Source organism: Paramisgurnus dabryanus, chromosome 3 (assembly GCF_030506205.2).
Source record: "Paramisgurnus dabryanus chromosome 3, PD_genome_1.1, whole genome shotgun sequence".
Classification (NCBI taxonomy): Eukaryota; Metazoa; Chordata; class Actinopteri; order Cypriniformes; family Cobitidae; genus Paramisgurnus; species Paramisgurnus dabryanus.
In genome coordinates this window covers 18,468,633-18,496,313 of record NC_133339.1, presented here as the reverse complement: position 1 = coordinate 18,496,313, position 27,681 = coordinate 18,468,633, and the positions used below count along the sequence as shown (strand labels likewise).

The 27,681-nt window shown below is 36.4% G+C and overlaps 1 protein-coding gene across 2 annotated transcripts; it reads left to right on the top strand.

Annotated features, from left to right (window-relative positions):
- The first annotated feature begins 4,777 nt into the window (after nt 1-4,777).
- pik3r6b (phosphoinositide-3-kinase, regulatory subunit 6b) lies at nt 4,778-27,656 on the top strand. 2 transcript variants are annotated; one of them, XM_065252893.2, is made up of 21 exons: nt 4,778-4,858; nt 5,876-6,223; nt 6,704-6,772; nt 7,169-7,273; nt 9,498-9,589; nt 9,809-9,877; nt 10,070-10,202; nt 10,382-10,451; nt 13,248-13,431; nt 14,921-15,062; nt 15,168-15,254; nt 16,533-16,920; nt 17,172-17,265; nt 17,688-17,807; nt 20,724-20,825; nt 21,572-21,686; nt 22,106-22,176; nt 23,406-23,496; nt 26,261-26,316; nt 26,428-26,531; nt 27,127-27,656. In XM_065252893.2, exons 3-21 carry the CDS (start codon nt 6,760-6,762, stop codon nt 27,278-27,280), a joined length of 2,190 nt encoding a protein of 729 aa, XP_065108965.1. In that variant the 5' UTR covers nt 4,778-4,858; nt 5,876-6,223; nt 6,704-6,759; the 3' UTR covers nt 27,281-27,656. The 2 variants fall into 2 exon arrangements, with proteins under 2 accessions (XP_065108965.1, XP_065108964.1); XM_065252892.2 differs by having other exon boundaries at nt 20,721-20,825; nt 27,127-27,654.
- The last annotated feature ends 25 nt before the right edge of the window (nt 27,657-27,681 follow it).

The window sequence follows — 27,681 nt, the reverse complement described above, 5'->3', positions numbered from 1 at the left end:
TGGTCAGATTTAGTTAAGAGACGAAACCATGGACTAAACAATTGATGAAGACGCAGCAGGTCCATCCCGGGAATGTGCCCACCTCGCCAGACTATTTCAATTTTAAAGTTAATGATAGTTTTTGTTTCAAGTGTTTGCTGTGTTTACCAAAACAAAACTTGTAGTAATGGAAGAACGTGGATGACGTCGGGAGCTTTTTCACTCTCACGGTACATTAACATGGGACGGAAGCGTTAACACTTGACGCACAGCTTGTCTAAAGCGTGGCCAACAGCCAATCACAGTGGCCGCAACACCCCCTCCATTTTTCCATAAACGTAATTGGATGGTTCTGCATGGGTTAATTGCAAAAGGCGATCTGATCGCATTGCCACTTGAAAAGTTGAGAAATGTTCTGCCACGAGCAACAGCAGTGATGCAGCGCTGAAGGATACACAATTCAGTTTGGCAATGCATGACATCACCCATTAAAATTGAATGGGAAGCATTAACGCTTACACCCCGTGTGAGTGTACAGTCAGTGCTCCTTCAAAAATGCATGCTGCGGCAGGCGGCAAAAAATAAAAGCCGTTTGGCTCACATAAACAGTTTGCATAACGCTCACTGTCTAAAGCAGGGGTGTCAAACATACGGTGTCCAATCCGGCCCGCGTGATGATTTATACAGTTTTATTAAATATGATATACATATTTTAAAAATCCTTTCAGGCGGGCGTCTAGTTTGTTTTTAATATGAGAGACTTGCGGAAAGCAGCAAAACGCGGAACATAGACTAAACACGGTCCCCAAAAATCTTGCTTTTTTATTATTACTTCTCCGCTAAAGATCCACTGATTCAACGGTTTGCTGCATACTTTTGTCACAAAATTAATAAATTACTCTATAATTATTATTACTCTTATTAAAAGTTTTGAAATATGAAAATTTAATTCTTAGACATTTGCAATGATATATAGTTTGTTGTGAACTTGCATTAAAATTTACATGCAAAATATTGAAGTAAACTTTAGGTGACCTGCTTACGGGACAGTGCCAGTTTTGGGGTTAAACTGGCTAAAAAAATAACAACAACATACATACAACTTACAATACATTTATCTAACAATTGACTTACAGTATGTTAAATGGCATTAGCCAATATAGTATTTTATATAATTTAATTTAGCTTATGCAACAAAACAACCATTATAAAGATTTTGTCATAACATTGCTGATTTCCACATGGCAGGTTTAGATTAAAAGTGAAGTCTGCTTTACGTTCACACTATAAAATAGTTCAGACCTGATTAGTGTTCTTGTTGTGTAGTTGCATTTAAGCATCACATAAATCGTAACTTGTATTAACCTAATATACAAGAAGCTGATTAAAATATATTATTTTAGGAAGGCAGTTACTGAAAATTACTTTAGTCTATAAAACATCTATACTGTGACATATTTTAAAGAGAAGCAAAGTGTCATTACGATCTGTAGGTTTTTTTCATCATCGTGCAAGGGGAGAGGAAGTACAGGTCCCATAAAACCACAGGTGCGCAATCACACCACAACCTTTACAAAAGATTAAAAAGAGTCGTACTTGTGCATCTCCTAAATCTACTAAATTGGATGTTCATGTAATCTTAAGCATTAAATGGGCAGCAGGTGTATGTCGTGTCCATATCCCGTCTGCAGTTTTACCAAAATACCCATCACTGTCCTTGGTGCTGAAGTTATGGAATAACTGGGATAAGGTGGATGTGTGCTTTACCATCACTAAGTAAAAGGCTTTAAAGACGAATCAAATCATTGCTTTACAACTTTTTCCGGGTTTCACTATTAAAAAAAAAGATTTTCAATGGCCCTTTGTCAGGGTGTTTGGTTCCATCAAAAATCTGGGACATCCAGAGATATTTCCCATTGCACCAAAGGTTCTTTGTAGGGGAAATAGTTTTAGTAATTCTGCTCATTTCAAACATTAAATGTTATTTAAATACTTAAGAATCAACTCAAATGTTTATTTTTGATAGTTCTTTTTAAAGGCACCACTTTAAAGAAATGAAAGGTCGTAGGACAATACTTCTATTTTAAAGAGATCAGCGCCCACTGGTGTGTTTAAAAATACTACAGATTTCCCCATGCACCTTGTAATATTTCATACGTGCATGGTGTGGGCACAGTGGATTTTTATAAAGAGACTGACCGATGAGTCACAGGTGAAAATGTACACTGGTTACCAAAATCAGGAAATACATGCGTGGGCGTTTCATGTCCTCTTTCTCATTTAAATAGGTTTCTGTGGCACACTTCCCTCTGATTTAGCGATACCCTGACGATATCCTTATAGCTCTGCCTACTCAAAGTGGAAGTTTATTTAGCAAAGACCAGCTTCTCTTTGCGTGCTAAACTGTGGCTTTAAATGTAACAGCAAAATGTGTGTACAGAAATACAAGTAAAAATGAAATGGTCGGTGGTGGTCGATGAAGTCTGTTTGAGATCCTTATCAGCTCGACTGGGGTAGAGTCAGGCATTCATAACATAAACCACAAGTCATGTGCCGGGCTCTTCGGCTGCGAAGTAATGCTGCGGTATATGAAAAGGAAATATATCTTTTGTTTGTGTGCAAAGAGAGTTGGGTGCAAATATGTTGGTGTATTTAATATTATACTTTTTGTACACTCGACCCATGTAGAAGAATTTAGGTATTTTCAAATACAGATATTGTATAGGATTTATTGTAAATAAAATAAAATAATGGCTTTTTTACTCCAAATTGTATCGTTTTTCATTTTTAATTTTAAAATAAATGTCTTTTAATAAATGGCAACGCTTTTTTGTAATTAAATAATGCATAAGTACAAAGTCTTTGGTAAAGATTGCATGGCCATCATAAAAATATCATAAATATAAAAAAGGTAGTGGTCATCAATCTAAAATAAAAGAACTGGACTGAACATTGAAGCCACTTCCTGTCTTCATTCAGTAGGAAGTCATCTAATGTAATCATTGCCCATCCATTCATGATTATTCTGTTAAATAGGCATGTACATCCTCACAATATTAACTTTTCACACAATTGATTGTTTAGATAGCGTGTGAGTGAGTTATGTTCCTCTTTATGACAGTAACTAACATCAAATCACTAAACCGCATTCATTCTGAACTATCCAGTTAAAATTGATTTAAATAAGAATAGTTAGCACATTTTAGGAAGTGATGTAATTTATTGACGTACAGTATTCTTGGTGGTTGGGTAAACCAATATGTCTTTCTGTTAGGAGTGCTGGGCCCCGTTTTGAGTCCACCAACTTCGTTCTAGATCAGAGGTCTCCAATCTTTTTGTGAGCAAGGGCTACCACAATGTATAAAACAATCAGCAAGGCTACTTTTTTGAGTCTACACAAATAAATTCTGTTTTACTTGTAGATTTTGTTCATTTTACTTGTTGATATGTTTTATCATTAGTTGCGGCTCGTGACTGCTCTTCCGAGGGGCGCTAATTCAAAATATGTGTTCGGAGTGTCGTGTGTGTTGCTTGAGTTTTCAAAATATGTGTTTGTTGGGTCATATGAACCATGTGCATCACATGTTTTGTCAAAATAAGTGCCTGCTGCATACATGTCAAAACCGTTTATGATAAAAGAGATGCTCACGTACACAAAATACACGCAAGACACTACCTTAACAGTAAACTGTGATTACGCATGAGATTATGCGAGTATCTGGCAAACGCGAGCGCCTCTTTTATCATAAACCCTTTAGACGCGTCTGCAGCAGGCACTTATTTTGACAAGACACGTGATGCACATAGGTTCCAAACACATATTTTGAAATTACGAACCACACACATGACGGGCTACATACATGTTGTTACGAACTTCGCATCGAGCGCCCTCAAAAAAAGAAGTCACCGGCCGCCACTGTCATTGTTAAAATTGTTAACATACATTAAAGAAGCCAAGCTAATGTAGATAATATGTAATAAATAAATATTACAATTGAGGCTATTATTACAATGTGCTTTGGGGGGCAACTCGTAGACTCTGTGCTGGCAACCACGGGCACCATGTTGGAGAAAACTTCGAGAGCTTGACATAAGTAGAAAGATATATGTGACCCACAAAACCAGTCATAACAAGTCGCATATTTATAGCAATAGCAAACAATACATTGTATGGGTCAAAATTATATAAATCTCAATTTTAGGATTGGTTTTGTGGTACAGGGTCACATATATTACACAAATAGGGTCCCAAGCTTTCACAGGGGCAGTTCCCTTTGAAAAGGTCCTTATGTGTACCATTTAGGTACAAATATGAAAGTGAAAGTGACATAATTTGGAAGCTGACCTCTGCATTTAACTCATCCAGTGAGTAGTGAACACGCGCCTTGTAAGCCACGAACACACACACACACACACACAGCTATCATTGCAGTACCCGTGAGACTCGAACCAGAAATTCTCGGGTTACAAGCCCGACTCTCTAACCAACTGCCCACACAGTATGTATACATTTGGTATCAATGTATACCTCTGAGGTACTAATATCACCTCTAGGTGCCTTTTAGGGGACCTTTTTTAACCATTTACACCTGACAGTATAGCTATAAAAATAACTTAACACTTATACACATGTTGATGTTTTTCGATTATTTTTCATTCTTTTTTGTTAATGTTTTTCATATTGATGCCTCCTGGGTTAGAGACACTGGTTAAGAGCTAGTTTAGAGTCAACTCAGCAGTCCCATATATAGAGATCAGTGGTCGTGACTCGTGACTGGGCGGAGCTACATGAGCTGGGCTCTTCTGTACCTTTGACTTTTTTTATGTGAATGAACTGATGGCGTACACATACGGTAGGAGACAAAACACAAAAGAGAAGGTAGGCAAGGTTTTATTGTGTACATTTATTATTTATTATTTTATTGTGTAAATCTAATGTCACAAAAGTTGCTAAATGTGAATATCTAAAGTATTACATGAACATTAACATCTGTATTATTCATTTTATCGTATCTTGTTAACTGCATTGAAACTGTTAAGAGTCAAAAAAATCCTAACATATATATTTATACGCACATTTCCTTGATGCAGACGTAAGAGGTCCATATTTACTCCTGAAATTGATCTTAATTTATTATTTACTATATATTATTTTAGAAACAATTGCGTACATATTTTATACCTACTGTATTTATAACCTGATATGAAATGTGGATACTACGAGACAGAAATGAGTATGTAGGTTATATAAAGCGTAAACCATAAGTACACAAATTTAAAAGCTACTGTGGGTAGATGATAATCCATCAGTAAATATCATTAGTTCCTAATAAGATAAAAAACACAATACGTGATGCAGAACAAAGCCTGTTAGGTTTAATGTGTGTTAATATTTAACCTACCTATTCAAATGACAAGTAATATTTCTGCATTTGAAAAATTGTGCATTGAGATCATACCAGAAGTGGAGCACATCCTCTTTAAGCAGTAAGGTGCTACATTGTTTCATTGTAACGTGACCATGTACTTATTTTAGCCCTGGACGAAGACGTCTTTTTAAAAAAATTAATTAAAGACTAAAATGAAGTCATGGTTGAATTACAAACCAGAATATCTACCAACAGAACATCCTGTTCTTCATATCAAATGCTAGATCAAGCTAGAAAGGATGCTTTAACATATGTGGGTGCGTGTGTGTGTGTGTGTATGTGTGTGTGTGTGTGTGAGAGAGAGAGAGAGAGAGAGAGAGAGAGAGAGAGAGAGAAAGAGAAAGAGAGAGAGTGAAATGTGTCATGTCATTTTGTAACATCAGTTTAGTGTGAGGTCATCTTCAGCAACATCCATCTAGTGCTGTAATGAGTTTCTAAATAATGATCGGATTTGATTCTTTTCACAGTTTTTCAACCTGCACAGGAGTCTGATGAAAGGTGAAGACATTGGGGACTATAAATACTCTGCTTGATTTAGCCACGCACTTTGAGGGCAGGAAGCTCTTGGCTCACGTCTATGCTCTCTGTGTGAGCGTGACAGCATTTGTGTGTTTCGGCAGCACTTCCTCCTTTTATGGCAAGCAGGCGTTCACACATACGAACGAACAGACGATTCGACTCAGAAGAAAAGACTTCCTCGTAGGGCAGACATATACTATCGTTGAGACTGTTGAGATATCTCCGGTGCCTGCTCCTTACTTGAGGGATTATCCGAAATTAAGTGTTCCTTATGGGAACTGTTTTAAACATAGCAGGTACGTGTGTGTGTGTGTAATACTTTACAGTCTGTGTTTCTGTTTTAACCCTTTAATGCACGTATAAGCTAAACCATCATATGACTTGAAGTCAAAATCAACTAAACCTTTTGGGTTTCTATGAACGGTCGTGTTGTTATTGATATGGGTTGCTAAATTTTCAATTGAAATATAAATGTAAGTCTTTCACACATGATTTAAAAGAAACAACACTGTTTCTTAGCATTGCAGTCTCTGAGGTTGTCACCTTTTTTAATACTGTTTCCTGTGAAGAGAACAACAGGGTCTCCATTGCATCCGTTTTTGCTCTTTGAATATGAATGAATCAAATTTACAACCTTAAATCGCAGTGCAAGAGATAAGAACACACTTTAATGTAATCGTTTTGTCAATTTCGGTGTAAATCGTGTTGGGTTTTATGTGCGTTGCTGGTGTCGCTGTTTGTATGTGTGACAGTTCTCTTTTTTGTCTTTTTTGCAGAAATGAAAGACCTTTGTTACTGACTCATGTACATCATGAATGAACAGTAAACCACCATGGACAATACATGTACTAAAACATTATTTCCTCATTTGGCACTGGCCTTACTGACTTTCTTTTATGTGTACATCTTGATCTTGTTGTATTATATAATGGTTTGGTCTGAACTGTTTAATTAAGTTATAAATGTATTAATCAATTGCTTTTTGGCAGTTAAATTTGCGTCCCATACTATGTAATATTATATACTAGCCTATATATACTGTCAGAAATAAAGGTACAAAAGCTGAGGTACTTATATGAACCATTTAGGTACAAAGTGACAGCATTGACCTTTATTTCTGTAAGTGTATAGAGAGACTGAATTTGTATTTATGTCTTTTTATTAGTCTGTATTTGCTCTTGCTCATTCAGGATTGACGTTCAAACAATGAAAATGAGATGTTTTTTAAAACTGTTTTGCAGTTGGTGGCATTTCCTCAGTTATGGAGTCTAGTCTGTATCACAATGTCCATTCAATCCTCAGGGAACTTGACTGTCAACCTCAGGCCGGATCAGCTTGCAATAAAGGTATTGCTTCATTGCACTGTAGACGTACCTTACATAACAATACTGTATTGTAACAATGGAACCCATGACCTTTACACAGCTTACACAGCGGTCTTATCGTGTATTTAAAGGTGCAGTGTGTAGATTTTAGCAGCAGTTAGTGGTGAGATTGTGAATTGCAACCAACGGCTCACCCCTATGTTTTGAGGCACATAGAGAAGCAACGATAGCCGCCACAGGAAAACATGTTGTTGTCTAAGACAATATTGTGAGGAAGCGCTTTCTGTAGAGCAGTTTGTCCGTTTAGGGCTACTGTAGAAAAATTGCGACTTTTTTTAGGCATGCACCGAATGTTCGACAACCGAAATTAATTAGCCGAAAACTCATTTTCGATGTTTGGCCGGACAAGTGAAAGGCCAAATTAATTTTGCCGAACAATAAGGTTGTTGATGACGCAATCAAATAGTAACCAGCGCAGAGTAAAAGACGCGCAAATGCTGCAAACATGTTGGTAAACGCATTTTAAAGTGTCCGAGAAAGCATACAGCACTTCAAGTTTCATTTATTATTTAAAATCAAGACATCCTGAACACCATGCAGCGTATAAAAAAATACACAGCGGCAGTGATCCTGGGTTTATGTCTGCTGAATCCACGAAGAACAAAGGACTTTATCTCTTAATCTCATGTCATAGTCCGACAAAGAGTGTCAGCAGTACGTAAAAAAAACTTCCTAGAAGGAAAGTCGTGCAATGACAAACACGCTTATATTAAAAAAGAAATAAAACGTTTATTAAAGATCCCGTTCTTTCTGTGTTTTTGAAGCTTTGATTGTGTTTACAGTGCGCAATATAACATGTGTTCATGTTTCACGTGTAAAAAAAACGCAGTATTTTTCACACAATTTACTTATCTGTATAGCGCTGTTTTCACTGCCCTCAAAACGGGCTAATGTCTTGTTCTATGAAGTCCCTCCTTCAGAAATACGTATTGAATTCTGATTGTGTAGTTTGTTTAGTGTGTTGTGATTCGATAGCAGCTTAGCTTGCTGTTAGCTAGCTGGCGACTGACGTTTTCCTGTGGGTGGAGTTTAGTCAAAAAACTGTTCTACTGACGTCATTAAAGCAGGAAGTAGAGGACTGTAGTCCAAACCGGCCGTTAGCTGTAGGCTTTGAAAGGTGAATTCTGTTAAAGAAAATATATCGCCTGACAGTGAACTTAGAGCTTCATCATTTTACAGGAATTATTTATGTTATTGTAGCAACTTTACAAATTAACAGGGTTTAAAAAATGGGATCAGGAAGAACGTGACCTTTAACAATAAGCTTTTTGTTGGACCACTTTGTTGAGCGCTTTTTCCTCTGTCAATCTTGCCGCCGTCTCTCTCTCTTCCTCTGCTCATGCTTGACCGTGCATGCAGGTGCGCGTCCGCTGCTCAACATACAGTACAGTGTTATATAAGCATTGTTGCAAGTTTCTTAAGTCTTAGTAATGATTAGGTTATTTGCATTTTGCGCAGGAATAGAAGATTGGATTTATATCCGTTTAGCCAAGACTGATTTATGTGGTCGAATGTAAATGAAACTGTTTTAACAAGTCTATATATAGCTATATGATCAAAGCAGTGACCAGGTGTAAAAGGCCCTATAATGACTGCTGGAATGCTAAAAAAAATCTTTTTTAAATAATGTAAAAAGAAATATAGAAAAAAGAAAAATGTTTCTGAAAATGTAACTTGTGCAATGGTGAGAAAATGGGCAAAATAATTAGAAAAATTTAAAATAAATATTCGGCTTCAGACAAGAATTTTCCTTTCAGTGCATCCCTAACTTTCATGTGTGTAGATGAAAATGGCTCATTCTAAGGTAATAAAAATACAACGTTTACAGTAATTATGTGAGGTCATTATACACCACTGTAAACATAGTTATGTATAGCATTTCTGTCAATAGTTCCTCCTAAATGTACACATTGCACTGGATACGTAAGTGACCCTGTCTGTGAAATCCAGGTTAAAATCTCAATCTAATAATGGGACTAGGGTCAAAAGTTTCATTTCATTCATTCACGTTAATTTCAATCTTTGACATGACCTTACTTAGGGTAAGGTTATAATGTTTGTTACATTATGTAGTATGATTTTATATATAAAACTGAGACTGTCACATATTTATGCCCAAATTTAATGTTGCATTCTCTAGAAATGGATGTTTAAAAGTCATGTCATTTATTGTTCATTTTTGTAGGTATGCTGAGATGGACGCTTCATAACAGAATAGAGAAATGTCCATCTGTTAGTGTACCTCTGGTGAAAGTTTTGATCAAAGAGCTGGAGAAGGTTCGTTGCTCAATCATTTTGTCAAATTATCAATGTCGTAACCCTAAGGCCTCGACCCACAAGTGGTCAATATGCGGTAACTTTTACTGTAAGCATTTATTGAAGTTGGCCTCACATTGACCAGTTCCTCTGATGAATGTGGAAATCTTTATTTTTTATACACACAATGATGTCGTAGTTAAACGATGAGCCGTTTAATTTTTCTCTTTATTTTTCCAGGCGGAGAGAATCGACTCCAAGATTCGCATCATTCCTTTACTTCACACGCTCCTTTACACCATCCTACAGGTCAGATCGAATTTTCCGCACATCAGCTGTGACTGCTTTCTTGATTTTGTAATATTTCTCTGGATTTGATCTGTGAGCAGGTTCCCAGCAAACTTGTTATTTTAGGAACAGTTCCGTATATCCTTACTGGAAGTCAACGTGATTGAAATGTTTTTTTGCATGTTGCTCATTTGGTTCTCTTGTTTGTTGCAGTCTGCTTTTATTCCAGAAGACATCTATCAGAGGATTTACGTTTGCCTGAAAAGTTTAGTTACATTACCGTTGCCCTACTGTGCAATAGCTCTCAACTACGCAAGACAGATAAAAATGGAACAGACCACGCCAGGTAATATAAACAGGAATTTTGCCTCTAAGCAATATAACGCTTTCCTGTAGCTCAGCTGGAAAAACATGCTAGCAATGCCAGGGGTTGATTTCTCGGAAGTGCACATACTTTGCATTGGATAAAAACATTTTTGTGCCATTCAATTCTTATCAATTCAAATATGTATTCATGTATTTCAGGAATGCTGTATCAGAGAAGAGTAATTGCTGAACACAACCTACGTAATGACTTTTATCAACTACATGAAAAGTATGTTGATTCATCCTTTAATGTTTCTGTCTTAGTAATTCCACCTTTCATTTATTATCCTAACTTATTAACCTTTTCTTAAAGGGGACGTATCGTGAAGATCTGACTTTTTCCATGTTTACTTCGCTCCGCAGTGCTTTAATCAACTTAGAAAATGTGAAAAAGATCAACCCAGTAACTTAGTTTTGGTAAACCATTCTCTGCGAGCATTTGAAAAAAAGGTCATTGAAATTTGGCTCCCCTTATGATGTCAGAAGGAGATAATACCGCCCCTTAATCTGCACTATACAACCACGGCACTGCCATTTAATGCAGAGATCTGGGCCGGGTTTCCCAAAAGCATCGTAAGGCTTAGTAGATCATAAAAACGATCGTACGAAGCATCTTAGAATTACGGGCCGTTTCCCAAAAGCTTCGTAACTTAAGGAGCACTTGAAAATCATCGTAGATCTACGAGTGCTCTGTAGTAATCGTTAATTCATAAGTGCATCGTAAAGGGGATCGCACACCGGCCGCGCCGCTCAGCGCCGCGCCGTTCTAAATCAACTGAACACATTGTTTTCTATGAGTATACGCACACCCATACGCCCAGCTGTGACTCAGGAAGTTGTTCAAACCCCTGTCGCGCCACACAGCACCACTCACATAGTTTAACATTAAATAACATCATATTTGTCCCAAATCATTAAGGATTAACATTGGCTGCTAACGTATATTTTGCATTTCGCTATCTGACGAAGCTCGCGCTATTTAATGTGCACTTCCGGTTTACACTTCCCTTCAAGTTCTGCTAGGCGCGACGCGGCGCTGAGCTGCGCGGCGGGGCGCTGAGCTGCGCGGCGGGGGTGCGATCCCCTTTAGACTACAAAGTTACAAGGTCACCTGCAGGACAACCAGCAAATTGCACTCCTGCAATGACGATAATGTAATGTTTTAAATGTATATTTATTTATTGCGATCTTCTTTGTTTATTTTATATTAAATATATAATATAATATATTTAAAATTCAAATGAGAAATCAAATTTAAATGACTAAACATTAATTAATAAAGAAGGAAAACATATTTGGTACAAGCTGGTAAAAGGTTTTTTTTTGTATTTTGGTCAAAGTTGGTACTAGGAAATTGATAAATGGTTTCTACCGATTGATGCTATAATTCATCAAAAAAAATTTTGAAGGGAAATGGCATCTAATTAAAGAAACCAAATAAATATTTACGGTACAATACAATAATTCATAATAATAAATAAACATAGATAATAAAAACAAATAATAATAATAATCTAAACTATAATATTAAATGCAGAGGGCATTTCGCAGTGGGACGACTCCTAACTAAATACGGAAAATAATATTTCATTATGCATAAATTATTAAAACATTTAAAAAAGTCATTAAACAATTATGAATAGTAATATAAAAAATATTAGTGCACATCGGCTGAAAATAATAAGCCTAAACAAGCTTCTGCTACAAATTCGAGTCATTCTATAGGTGACATTTCAGCACTTGACAAAGGGATTAGCGACTTTTACATAGCACTTAAAACTAGGGATGCACCGATAGGATTTTTTGGGCCGATGCCGATTTAAACAGACAACTTCTGGTCGATTCCGATGCCGATATTAAACACTTGTATACAATACTATACAGTTGGTCTATTAGCTAGTTTATTTCTGCATCAAATTATTTTTACTGAACATGGATTGGATCTAATTAACATTCAACTGACCAACATAATAAGAGAGGCACAAATTAAGCTAAAACAAATATAAGAAGACAGCATGACAACCTTCAAAGGTGGTTTTGCTATTCAGCATTTATTTTATTAACAACATTAACTAATTTTTTTTACATATAATGTTTTTTCTTTATGCAGTTAATTAATAAACAATCGGTATCGGCCTTTCTCGTGCTATTGCCAATATGCCGATGGTTTCAAATTCATCAAAAATCGGCCGATAAATATCGGCAACCGATACATCGGTGCATCACTACTTAAAACCCAGCTGGGAGACGCACGTAAATGAACAACGAATGTTCGTAAAGTAGCTCGTAGAAAGTGCTCTTAAGTGCTAAGTTCAATCGTTATCGGGAAACCCAGCCCAGCTCATTTGCATTTAAAAGGACACACCCAAAAACAGCACATTTTTGCTCACACCAACAAAGTGGCAATTTTAATGTGCTATAATAAATGATCTATATGGTAATTTGAGCTAAAACTTCACATATGTACTCTGGACACACCAAAGATTTATTTGACATCTTTATAAAGTCCTGTGAAATGTCCCCTTTAAAAAGATAGTTTATGCAAAAAAGAAACTTCTGTCATTATTTGCTCACCCTCATGTTACCTTTATTCTGTTGAAAACAAAAGAAGATATTTTGATATGTATTGTTAATGGTACACAAATACTATAAACATTAATAAGTACCATCAACTGTGTTTATCAAAATATTTTCTTGTGTGAATAAAGACATTATTCTCATTTTTGGGTGAACTATCCTTTTAATAACCCATCCTATTTTAAACACATACTGTATGTTTGTTCCAGTCTGCACACATTACCCATCATCTACCCACACTGATCGGTGGTCCAGACTATATGACTCATTTGTAAATTTGTGGTTTTGTTTACAATAAATTGATATTCTCGTAAATGCTGCTACTTTTCTGGTGTATGCGTGCAATTTATAATGAATTGTTTTGTGTTTGTGTCATACAGATGCAGAAATTGTGTTAATTCAGTATTTTCTGCATTTGACTTTCTAACCTTTCTCTTGTTTTCTTCAGGGTGTTTGTATTTATGGACCCCGCTGTGTTTCCTTCGTCTCTGGTGAGCGCGCTCAAGGCTGATGTGGAGGGTTTGGACCCCGGTGGGGATGCATTGATTTACAAACGCCGGGTTATGCTGCACACACTGCTTGCTGTAATAGGAAAACAGTGCCACGTTGAGAAGCTCGCACAAGCTTTGGAGGTTTGTTTCTGCGATAAAAAATTATTTGACTTTTAACAAGTTGTGCTCCTGTATAGCTCAGTGGTAGGGCATTGCATTAACAGCAGGGCAAAAGGTCATGGGTTCAAACCGAGGAACACACATACTGTTAAAAATCAAATATAGGGGGGAGCGGGGCACAACCTTACATTTGTTGGTTTTGGCTCAATCATTCAAAAAATATTTGAGTTTGATTAATTATATTTTTACACAAGCAACACACACATCTCTGCTACAAATGAACATTTGAAGTTTGTTTCTAGTACTTACCATACTTACCAACGTGACAGAAGTGCAAACGTTAAAACTTACCCCATAGGTGGGGTTCATTGTAACACTTGCTAAAAATTAAGTTTGCAGGCAAATATTTCAATACTATTTTGTTTATATACTTGAGGTGGATATTGTTTATATATCTGTCTATAATAGACAGGTATCCACACTATTCATCCCTCATCTAACCATAGTTCAATTATACATGGATACAAATGTCTAAATATGTGAGAAAAATCAGCACAATTATAAAAATAAAAATAAAATGTTTTTATATGTGACCCAGTCTGTAAAAACCATACTAAAGTCTCAAAATCAAATTCTGAGATAATGAGTATCAAAGTCTGATTTTTAGCCATTCATTTCATTATGATTTCAATCTTTAACGTGACCTTATTCAATTAATATTAAAGATATGAACAAAAATAAATGTTGACACACAATTTTTGATAAGACAGACACATTTATTTTGTCGGCATTCGTGTGTAGCCTATTTAAACAACGGCAAGAATTACGCTAACGTTAACGGTTTTCATATCGTAAGTATTGAGGGGTTCGTTGTAACACAACCTTAAAATTAACCCCGCTGGGTCCAAATATTTTCAAGCCCACCAAAAAAGTTGCTAAGAGCTGCAGACATATTTCAAAATGATGTTTTAGTCAACAAGACACTGATTAATATGACATAGCATTGGATTTGGTATCTTACACACCCAACTTAGAAACCAAAAAAAAACATATGAGGAAAAAACTCGTTCATCAATAACTCTCTGGAAAAACATTATACATTTCCAATAATTTGCGGGAGATCGTCTTTTGGCAGCGTGAAAAAAATACCGGAAAAACAAAACGCTCAACCTTGTGCAACAATGTAAACAGTCCGTGTTACAACTAACCCGCGTTCCCCTATATATTGTAATGCCATGTAAGTCTCTTTGTATAAAAGCACCCGCCAAATACATAAATGTAAATTATGGACTGTCAGAAAAACACCTAAAGAAGTTATATAAATACCTCAAAGGTACCAAAAGTAAACACATCTGTACCTAAATTGTACATATTAGGATCTTTTAAAAGGGTTCTGCCCCAATGACACACATTTTTTTTGACAATGCAGACAAGATGTTGCAAGATCTTCCATGTGGTCTTTAATGGAAAATCCCATACATGTGAACAGTGAATATTTTGTTAATTTCAGAATTTGGGTGAAGACCTGGATCTGCACTTCCAGGAGGTCGTTGCCATCGTAGAGCAGAGAGTTGAAGATGGGACTGCAGAAGATGATCAGTACAAAACAAGATTACAAGAAATCTACCAGGATATTCTGACAGTGGCAAAAGGTATTACACAGCGAGACATCATCACCACTTTAAGATACGCAGTGAGACAATATTTTATCCAAAAAAATTGGTAAATATCATTTTGTAAATGTCTGCTCTGTTTAGATCACTTGCATCCAGCGTCAAACACAGAAACTCATCTGCCCAGTCCTGAAGTCAGCTTCCATATCTGGACCAAAGAGGATGACATATGTAAGCCAAAACTTTATTCAGAGATCCTGAATGGATGGAATTTAAAAATGAATAATCCTTTGAGTTATATTAAAGGTGCACTGTGTAACTTTTAGAAGGATCTCTTGACAGAAATGCAATATAATATACATAACTATATTATCAGTGTTGTATAAAGACCTTATATAATGAACTGTATTGTTTTTATTACTTTAGCATTAGCCGTTTATAACTACATACACCGCCGGTCCACTTACATGGAAGTCGTCACCATGTTTCTACAGTATGTTTGTCCTGTAGCGGCTACCGTAGCTTCTCTATGTGTTTTAAAAGGGAGGAGTGAGCTGTGGACTGAGGCTAGAAGTATAGTCCCATTTTTATGCATATACGGGGGTCCGGGGACGCGCATCGGCTGATTTTTGTAACCGTGCATATTTTGTACATCATGCACGTACAGGAGAATGTAGTATGTAGCCCAGCAGATGCATCGCATTTTGTTGCAATGCGTATGCGTCATACGTCTGTGTATAAAATAAACTATGCTTGCAATGCTGTGTGTTCGACCGCGCGTATATGTAAAAAAACAGATTATACTCCAGAGTCGTCGATTGTAATTTGCAATCTCATTATTAGATGGCGCTAAAATCTACACATGGCACCTTTAAAAAATATCCTGACTCTTCCTAACATTTCGAGCTCTAAAAACAACATATGCACATCTTTAAAGGGGACAATTCACAAAAAATTTTTAAGATGTCAAAGAAATCTTTGGTGTCCCAAGGGTACGTACAGTATGTGAAGTTTTAGTTGAAAATACCCCACAGATCATTTATTCTGACATGTTAAAATTGCTGTTTTTGGGTGTGTCCTTTAAAATGCAAATGAGGTGATCTCTGTACTAAATGGCAGTGCTGTGGTTGTATAGTGCAGATTAAAGGGTGGTATTATCCCCTTCTGACATCACAAGGGGAGCCAAATTTCAATGAGCCATTTTTCACATGCTTGCAGAGAATGGTTTACCGAAACTAAGTTACTGGGTTGATCTTTTTCACATTTTCTAGTTCGATTGAAGCACTGGGGACCCAATTATAACACTTAAACATGAAAAAAGTCAGATTTTCATGATATGTCCTCTGTAAAGTAATCCAAATGACCCCAGTGAAATTATTCATATTTTGAATTTATTTATTGATGGATTGTGTATTAATGTTGACATTAAGATTAGTTAAACACATACGTTACCAGTCTCACTGTCACTGGTGAACATTATAAAAAAACTCGACGTTTTCTGTCCAACAGGGAATGAGTTGGTAAATTTCGCACTGATGGTTCCCATGGACCGAAACTCTGCCTGTCTGGACGAGGACGACGTGAGGCGTAATTCGGTCGTGTCGACAGTTTCCACGGACAGTGGGATTGAAGGAGATATGCCCAGCAGTGAGTTTTCCTCTTTAATGCTGGATTCTCAGGGAGGAGCAGAAGATCAAATCAGCTCTCAATCCTTTTGTCGGAGGCCTTGCGTGAGGTGGCCTAAATCCGGCACCAGATTGACTCTTATGATGGAGGCCATTAAGGGAAGTGGAGGGTACGGCCTCACTAAAGAGGAAAGAAACCTCACGGCTCGTATCGTCATAATGGGTGATGATAGAACGCTGGGGCGGCTTGCTAAAACCTTGCACACTATACGGTAAGATGTCTGCATGTTTTACCTTTTTATTCATTTGCTTTTTTGCTACAACCTTATTGATAAAACAGCTAAAACAAGCATAAGCTGATGAGCGGGCTTTATCTGGTCTACCTTTTGGGTTTTAGCTGGTGTGTTTTGGTCACTTTGTAAGCTTGTCAAGCTGGACTTGCCAGGCTTTTTTTTTGTAGGGAATTTAAATGTAATATGAGATACATTCAGAATTGTATTTATTTTATGATGTTTATTCCTAGGAAAAGGGAAGCACGGCATCTTCTATTGACAAAGAGAGTAAACCAGGAAATATATTACATTCCAGTTACTAACCAATCTTCCTCTCATGCCCAGGTAGAAACAAGCTTTTAATATATGTGATATAATCTTGAATGTTTGTATGTCATTTGTTTCCGTAAAGGATCACACGAAAAAGCACGTTGTTCATGTTTTGAGATGAAAATGCAAAATGAAGCCTACGTCAAATGTAAGATAAAAGCTGGAAGTGAATTCCCAGTAATTTTCTGTAAAGCAGTGGCTTTTGTCATACATTTGGTGTTTTCACATAATTCTAGACGTTTTTGGAGGCGAAATGTGCATTTGGCTATTTTTCAGTTTGACATTTTGAACAAGAACACAATATTTTTTGGACAGTAAGTGTCCAAAATAAAGCATTTACTCCATCAGACACAAAATGTGGCTCGGAACATCTAAAATATGGCAGTTTTGATGCAAAAATCTTGTCAGTAATGTCTTGCATTGTGTGTCTTTTCCAGGAGGGTCTTTCAGGTCCTGAGGATATGTTGACACTAGCGGGGTACTTGGGAAGTGTAGATCCCTGGTACGACTGTAACCTCAATGGTTTGGGGGCTATGATTCTCAAACTCGCTCAAATGGTACTTATTACTTTCCTCAAGAGTTCACAGTCATGAATCATATTCATCTCTCTTGCTCTTGCTCTCTCTTTCTCTTTAAATTTGAAATAAGTTTTCTAATTCTTGTAATTGTAAACCGAAGTGCAAGGACAAGCTTTTCAGGTGCAAAATGAAAAGTAAAATGTGGACAATTCATCATAATGAGATTATATAAGAGCACGACTTGAGAATGCAGTCTTACCTCAATTTTTGGAATGGATTGAATGTTTATGTTGTGTGTTGAAAGTATGTTGTTGTTTTGCTACGATACATCCATCTCTAGCTCTTTGAGTTTCAACATTTATTATGGTAGAAATTACATTGAAAAGGTTTGAAAATGTTAAAACCATTTTCTAAAGCATGTCCGGTTTTGATACTACATATTCCTATAGTATATATATATATATATATATATATATATATATATATATATATATATATATATATATATTTTTTAAATGCGATGGAATATGCAGGATATTTAGGCAATTTTATGCGATGAATTTGTAAAAATTGCGGGAACTTGGAAAAACTGTTTGCAGCTTTTGAAGCTTTTCAATGATGTTCACGTCACATAATCACATCACTTCATAACATTCACATGGCAACAGGGGACATGGCTGCGCTTGTGTGAAGTAAATGCAACATTTTTCAACTTTCTGCTAAGATATATATAATTTTTTGCTATGAAAATGCGGGGATTATGAAATCATGTAAGTCCCGCATATTTTGCGCGCGGAAATCTGCAATTTATGCCGCGAAAGTGCAGCGTATTTGAAAAAATACGGCCCCCAACTAAATATGCAGACTTTGGCTGATTATGCATTGAATCATGCAATCGCATAATCACGTTTTTCTATAGGGACTGTCTAGTTGAAACCATTTTCTGAAGCATGTCGAGTTTTGATACCGTATTTTCCAGTACAGTAGTTTATCATTTACCTGTTTATTAAAAGCATTCCAAATAGTCTAGCATTCCAACCCATTCTCATGAATTGTGTATAAATAGCACGCAGTGTTAAAAAATCGTGCAATACATACGCCAAATTCCAATTTTGTGTGCATATGATACGCCAGTCCTTACCGTTCATCTAATCAGTCCTTCCAGAAAAACGTGTAGGGTTTTTTGTGATTGTTGTGGCAAAAATCCTTGATCTTGTGCCACCTTTTTTTTTTTAAATGCGATGGAATATGCAGGATATTTATGCAATTTTATGCGAATTTGTAAAAATTGCGCGAAAAACTGTTTTCAGCTTTTGCAGCTTTTCAATGATGTTCACGTCACATAATCACGTCACTTCATCACATTCCCATGGCAACAGGGGACATGGCTGCGCTTGTGTGAAGTAAATGCAAAATTTTTCAACTTTCTGCTAAGATATATTTGACATTTGCTATGAAAATGCGGGGATTCTGAAATCATGTAAGTCCCGCATATTTTGCGCGCGGAAATCTGCAATTTATGCCACGAAAGTGCGGCGTATTTGAAAAAATACGGCCCCCAACTAAATATGCAGACTTTGGCTGATTATGCATTGAATCATGCAATCGCATAATCACGTTTTTCTATAGGGACTGTCTAGTTGAAACCATTTTCTAAAGCATGTCGAGTTTTGATACAGTATTTTCCAGTACAGTAGTTTATCATTTACCTGTTTATTAAAAGCATTCCAAATAGTCTAGCATACCAACCCATTCTCATGAATTGTGTATAAATAGCATGCAGTGTTGAAAAATCATGCAATACATACGCCAAATTCCAATTTTGTGTGCATAGTATACACCAGTCCTTCATCTAATCAGTTCTTCCAGAAAAACTCAGTTTTTTTGTGATAGTTGTGGGCAAAAATCCTTGATTTTTTTTTTTAAATGCGATGGAATATGCAGGATATGCAGTTTTATGCGATGAAATTGCGGGAACTTGCAAAAACTGTTTTCAATTTTCACGTCACGCAACAGGGGACATGCTGCGCTTGTGTGAAGTAAATGCAAACTTTTTAACTTACTGCTAAGATATATATGAATTTGCATGAAATTATGAAATCATGCAAGTCCTGCATATTTTGCGCACGGAAATCTGTAATTTATGTGGCGAAAGTGCGGCGTATTTGAAAAAAAATAAAATATGCAGACTTTGGCTGATTATGCATTGAATCATGTGATCGCATAATCGCGTTTTTCTGGAGGGACTGTCTAGTGCAGTGCATTTTTTTTGTGCCATTTTATGTATTGGTTTCTCAATTTTTTGTTTCCCATGTTTTTGCGTATTACCATGGTCTCTTGGAGTTTGGGGTTAGAAATGGGGATTGGGTTAGGATGTCATTTTATGTAACAAAAAGTTGTTCTAACCCAAGCAACTTGGCAAAAAAACTGAAAAAATAATGAGAAACCAATACATAAAATGACACAAAAAATGTGCCGTATTAAGTGAATGGGAATGACTTGCATATCATATTCATGCAAAATTGGAACTTTGCATATGTATTGCATGACTTTCACGCTGCGTGCTATTTATATGCAAATCATGAGAATAGGCTAGGCTAATAACAACATTATGTTGTACCAATGGTTTACACTTGCCTGAGGGACTTGGGGGCTTTTTTTCTGGACAAGGTTTATCCTTAATTTGAAATTAACATATATCAGTGCCATTGTTTGGTCTCAAGTTGCACAGCAGTTCTGTTTTTTTGCAATGTTTGTTTGTATAAACGACTTATTTGTGCTAATATAACTAAGGCCTTAACTGGATTAATCTAAACCCTGTCCAGGAACCGCTCCATAGTGTTTGTCCATCCGGTGTCAGACAGGAGGAGTTTTTAGAAAAAGCAGTCAATATTTTTCAAAGATGACACAATTTCCCTTTATTAAGTAATAAAAGATGTTTTGTGATTGTAGCAGTCAAGTCACTCTTCAGACTCCAACCCCTTCCTGTTAGATATCATCTCCTATTACACACGAGTGAGTCAGCAGCCAGTGCACCTGCCAGTCTACTCTGTCAAGGTTTGAATGAATTCGACTATTTATCTCTACTAAATACTGGTGTAACTCCACCTACTCTTTGCCACTGTTTAGCTGGAAACATTTAGCTCAGTTCCTCAATGTGTTGGCAGTGCTAAAGGTTGCGGTTTTGATCTCAGAAAACACACATAATGATAAAATATATTCCTTGTGATCTGCTATAAGTTGATTTAGATAAAAGCATCTGCAAAATGCATACTTGTTTGCCCAATTTTACAGATAAGGCTTAAGCCACCCCCAGACTTAAATGCATGTTTGACCTGTCAGTGCAAATAATTTGCACTAACAGATCTAAAAATATGTATCATTGATTTGTCTCAAGCACACAGGTATAGTGATTATTTAAGGAACATCCATAAAAGCTAATTTAAAGTTCTAATTTAACTAATGCTTTCTCCTGGTTTAATCTTAGTTACTTATTTAGCAAAATCTTGCATTATTATTATTATTATGATCTCACCCTAATGTCATTCCAATGAGGATGTTTTAAAGAATGTTCATGCATTGTTTATCTATAAATAATGGTAAATGCAGAAGTGAAAATAACTGACTCGTCTGCTTTATTTTAGGTCTTCTAAAGCTATATATCTTTATAAGCGTACTGGCCCTTTAAGGCTATCAAAACAATATGTTTTGTACAAATCAATAGTATGTCAAGATTGTAAATATTGCTGCATATTTTCAATGACAATGAATGCAGCTGAATGTCGATATGTTCCTATGTTTAGATTTGTTTCGCAGACTTCACCTCCGCCTCAGTGGAAGAGGTTTTTGTATCTCAGCTGCTTATAGACTTTCCAGAAATCAAACGATTCAGAGCCACGCTCAAAGACACAATTAAAGGTATTTTAAGTTTTATTTTTACATGAAATGTATCTAGATTCAGTTAAATGCTTGTTTTTGGTAACACTTATATGATATAATAAGGTTGTATTTGTAGACGCATGTAGCTAACATGAACTAACAATGAGCAATATAGTTTTTCATAATTTATTAACAATGTTAGTTAATGTTAGCGATATAATTATATTATCGTGTTTGTTCATTGTGCATTAACAGTTGCACAACTTTTTGATATAAAAAAAAAGATTAATGCATTTTGAAATTACTGTTACACAAACTAAGATTAATAAATGATGCAGATGCATTGTACATTGTTAGTTCATGTTAGCTAATCCATTAACTAATGTTAACAAATACAACCCTATTGTAATGTGCCATTTATTTATTTACTTATTTTTTTATTAACTTTTGCCTTGGAGGTTCAGTGCGGTACAAAAGGAATAGCCCACAAGAGCTTTATGGTGCAGTAGTTTCATTAAATTATAGAAAGGTAAGCTTACTCCCACTCCTATTTGTTCTTAATATCCAATATTTAACTTCCTGTTAAAGATCAAGTGCGTCATTTCTTCACCACTTGTCGTGCCAAACAGAATAGCAAAAATAGTGTTTGTTTAACCATTGGTTATTCGAACACTTATTCCCACCTCAGCCCCACGTCATTGGTCGAACCGATATCATAATGACTGGAGAACTGGGCTGCTATTTGTTACCTCTAGTTGTGCAGAAATGACATTATTCTAGCATTACATACCTGTAAATATTAAAAATAATTTATTAGAAATCAATTTAATATCAGTAATAAGCTATGTTTGTTTTATTTACTAAGACAACTTAAAGGCACACTCCTTTTTGTTTGAAAATATGCTCATTTTCCAGCTCCCCTGGAGTTAAACGTTTGATTCTTACCGTTTTGGAATCCATTCAGCTGATCTCCGGGTCTGGTGCTAGCACTATTAGCATAGTTTAGCACAATCCATTGAATCTGATTAGACCATTAGCATTGCGCTAAAAGACAACCATAGAGTTTCGATATTTTTCCAATTTAAAACTTGTCTCTTCTGTAGTTACATTGTGTACTAAGACTGACAGAAAATTAAAAGTTGTTATTTTCTAGGCAGATATGGCTAGGAACTATACTCTCATTCTGGCGTAATAATCAAGGACTTTGCTGCCGTAACATGGCTGCAAGAGGCGCAATTTAGTCCTGAAAATAGTCACTAAGGGCACTATTTCCGGGGACTACGTAATATCATTGCACCGCCTGCCTGCAGCCATGTTAAGGCAGCAAAGTCCTTGATTATTACATCAGAATGAGAGTATAGTTCCTAGCCATATCTGCCTAGAAAATCACAATATTTAATTTTCCGTCGGTCTTAGTACACGGTGTAACTACAGAAGAGTCAAGTTTAAAATAGGAAAAATATCAAAACTTTTTGGTTATTTTTGAGCACGATGCTAATGGTCTAATCAGATTCAATGGATTATGCTAAGCTATGCTAAAAGTGCTAGCGCCAGACCCGGAGATCGGCTAAATGGATTCCAAAACGATAAGAATCAAAAGTTTAACTCTAGGGGAGCTGGAAAATGAGCATATTTTCAAAAAAAGTGCAGTGTCCCTTTAATAATGCACTTTATGGCAGTGGCTATTTAGTTTATGCATGAATAATGTTTCGCTGCATAATCATTTATGTTCTTAATTGTTGATTATTTATTCCTTAGGCTTCAATAAGTGACAGAGAACAGGAGAATGGAGTAACTTTAACCACATGTGGGATGTTGGTTACTGTCGTGCCTTCATGTAGAGCCAAAAGTATGTATAATACTCATGTTGTCATTGTAAACAGCAATCTTTTGGTGACATCAGCATTGACTTGTTTACAGTCAGTGTAAATTCTGATTTTTAAGATACTTATTCGATTGAAAAGGAATGCTTGTTTTGTTTATTTTTTTGGGAACAAAACAGGTGTGTTTGGTTTCTGCTCATGACTGACAGTATTACAGATTTACACTGGGCTCAGAAAGTACACTAGTCAACATTTGAAGTAAATCAAAACCTTTTATAAAGGTTGTCTTTGTGCTTTGAACAATAGACCCCTTCAAGGTTTGTAAACATTGAATGACTATCGGGTGCGTGCGCAGCATGGGGTCAAACTGTTCATACAATCGAGGCTTTAAAATTTAATCTAACAGGTCTGAAAAATGATGACTTACCTCAAATGAAGTGAGCACTACAATCACAAGCCTCTTTGATATTTGTATTGTTCCAGTCTGCATGTTAATAGCTTGCAGCCGCAGATGTTGTATTTTTTTGTTTTTGAGATTCTGCATGAATCGCGAAAACTTAACGGAAGACCTGGCGCGATTTTCAGAGCCCACGACGTAAGTAGGCATTTTTACGATACCGAATAACACGCAACTCAATCTGCTGTAATTACTTTTCTGACCCCGACATGCGCAGTGGGAACCGCCTGTGACGTGAACCGTGAAGGGGTCTATACCCGTTCTTGTCTTTGGACAACTTTGATGAAGTTTTTTGATACACTTCAAATGTTGCCTATTGTATTTAGATGCTCAGGTCATTTAAAAATATATAAAGGTCATTGGATGAATAATAAAATGTTAAAATGCAGAAGTTTTGTAAAATCAAAAAAATGTAAAGGGCACCTATCAGTGGCGGCCAGTGACTTCTTTTTTTTAAGGCGCTCGATGCGAAGTTCATCACAACATGTATATAGCCCATCATGTGTGTGGTTCATAATTTCTAAATATGTGTTCGGTGCGTCGAGTGAATCTATGTGCATCACGTGTCTTGTCAAAATAAGTGCCTGCTGCAAATGCGTCTAAAGTATTTGTGATAAAAGAGACGCTCGCGTTTGCCAGATACTCACATAATCTCATGCGTAATCAAAGTTTACTGTTAAGGGAGTGTCTTGCGTGTATTTTGTGAACGTGAGCAACTCTTTTACCATAAATGGTTTTGACGCGTGTGCACCAGGCACTTATTTTGACAAAACACCTGATGCACTGGTTCACATGACGCAACAAACACGTATTTTGACAATGCAAACAACACAAATGACACTTATTTTGAATTAGCGCCCCTCGGATGAGCAGTCACGAGCCGCCACTGGCACCTATTATGCAAAATCCACTTTTACAAGTTGTGAACACAAAACCACCCTATGATGAAAAAAATCCACCCGCTCCTTGTTTTTTAATCTCTATTAAACCAAAGCAGTCTCATTAGATATGCCGTTTTGATTCTGTTATCAATGTGAGGTCACATTGATAAAGCCCCGCACACTAATAGTCCTACCATAGTTTCCACCCTCAGCGAGTTGTACTCTGTCCACTAGATACTATTGTCTTATGGTGCATTCCCACCAGCCGCAGTAGAGGCGGCAAAAACGCGCTATTCATGCGTAGTTGGACGCTTGAACATTTTAGTTCATGAAATTCGCGCATGAAATTCTAGTTATTCGAGACATTCACGCGGAAATTCGTGTCATGGGAGGGGCTTCTGCGACTCTGCTGAGACTCCGCCACTCTGCTCGCTTCCTGTAATCACGTCACTACTACAGCAAGGTCCTGATTGGTTAACGTGGCACGGAAATCTGCCAAAGTTCAGATTTTTCAACTCGCATGTTTCCCGCGGCAACACTCAATTCGCACGGAACACCCCCTCAGCACGTTCAACGGCACTCGCGCCACGCTTACCGTGTGTACCGCAGGATGCCTAATCGCGTCTTTGCATTGACTTAACATGTAAATCACTCGTGCTTGCAGCGCCTACCACGTCTGGTGTAAACCCTGCATTAGATCGTATTATTTAGATCTATTTTAACTGAAAGCGCTCACTGTCTGTTCGTAAGGAAGTGAGGAGCTGTAGCTCATTTTCATTTAAAGGTACAGACACTAAAACAGCACGTTTTGAGTCACACTATGATCAATGTCCTGTGGGGTATTTTGAGCTGAAACTTCACAGACACATTCCGGGCACACCTGAGACTTCTGATACTTCTTGTAAAAAGGCCATAATAGGTGCCCTTTAAGTTAAATTTGCATAAAAATATAAGTTAAACAACTTCAACTAGTTTTTATAAGTTATCTCAACTATTCACAGGTCTAAACTTAAAAGACTATGTTGAATTGACTTGCAAAACCAAGTTGTTTCAACCATGCTGCATTTTTTTTACAGTTGTGTTGTACGCTAATGCACAAATGATGCTAGAGCTTTTCTCAGAACTAGCTTCATTCCTCTAAGCTATTTTTACAATGACTTGTGACCAACTAGTCTCAGGCTGATTTTAGTAGATGAAGTCAAGTTACCACAGGTTCACACACACATATTAACTATGCGCTGCTGACTTGATAACCACAAAGTGTTCAGAAGCTTTCTCTTAACTTTCTACAGTCTATCTATTGTAATATAATGTAAAACACAACATTTTGTTTAAAAGTTTTGCTTCCTTTAAATGTGTGCCATCTGATGATACATATTTTCGATGAGGAAAAGAAAAAGTGATGTGAGTTTTCGTGTTCATACAGTAATTCAGCATGCTTTTTCAACACAGGTCTTCATAGTGTCAACATAAGCTTTCAAGATATAAACCCCACAAGGACCATCACAGTAAGTGGATCTTTAGATTTAGATGACTGAGCAAAATAGGTTTACCTGCACAAATAATGCTTTATCCAATATCTTCTCACATATTATGATTAAACTGATCCTCTTTTGTAGGCTCCGCTAAGAGCTGTCAGCGCCAACATCCGAGTTTTGGAGAACAGGTCGTTCTCTCTATGTTTGGATAAAGATTCTCGTAGAACCTTCAAAGATGTCCAGAGGTAACAATTAATTTTTAATATATATAACATGACTAAATTTCGGTCCTTATTTGTTTTCTTATGTCTTAAAATAAATGTATTAGTGTATTGGCTAAGACAACTACGACTTTTTATTGCTCAAATCTGCTGTAGGGTTAGCAGCAAACATAACATAAGTATGAAACTTGACACTATGAGCATGGTTTGTGCCACAAGCATATAAGGCATGATACCTAAAAACAACCTACTGTATTGAAAGTGAACTACTTTTTGGGTATTTGGCTGACAAATGAAAGAAAAAATAGTAGATTTACACTGAATGCCATATTTTAGCAAACTTGGACAGCAACTACCACATTGCAAAACCATAAAAACCACCCACAATGCTTTTACATTGTAGAAGTAAGTTTAGCATGGACAGGCATTATGCACATTTATCCAAGTGCATTCAAGCTATACATGTATTCCCTGGGGGTCAAACTCATGACCTTTGCGCTGCTAACATGATGCATTTTCAGTTGAGTTACAGGAAATATAAAAATCTAGTTACTGATTTTATTTAGAGCTATTAAAAGTTTAAACAAAAAATAATTCTGTTTTATCTTCTTACCCACAGTATTGAGATTTTTCCATGTTTGGACCCAGGATACTGTCTTCAATCGAGTGCTAAGTCCAAATACACTTTCGCAGAGGGAGGTGAACCATTCATCAAATATGTGAATAAAACCCTCACTCTGCCAATCAACACCTTCTGTGGCACAGACCAATGATGGCACGGCAAACCTCCATGACATTCAAACAGAGACACAATGAAGCCTGATACCTCTTGGAGGCCTTTTATTGTTTTTGTGTACTATTTTGAACTGTTCTTCGTAGACGAAAATAATACTAAAAAAGGCCAGTTTTCTATTAACATGTATTGTTATGTGTTCATGTGTTTAGTTTTGTAAAAAAAATAGCAATTACTGAGAGCTGTAAAATGTTAGATCTTTCAGAAACATTGTGTTTAATATCTTGTTTACACTACTTTCATTACTTTTTGACAAAACATATTTTTGAAATTGTATGGTTTATGAAAAATATAATATAACACTTTTAACAAAGAGTTTTATTTTGACACTTACAATTAATTAAAGTGATCATTTTGAAAACGAATTAAAGTGGTTATTTT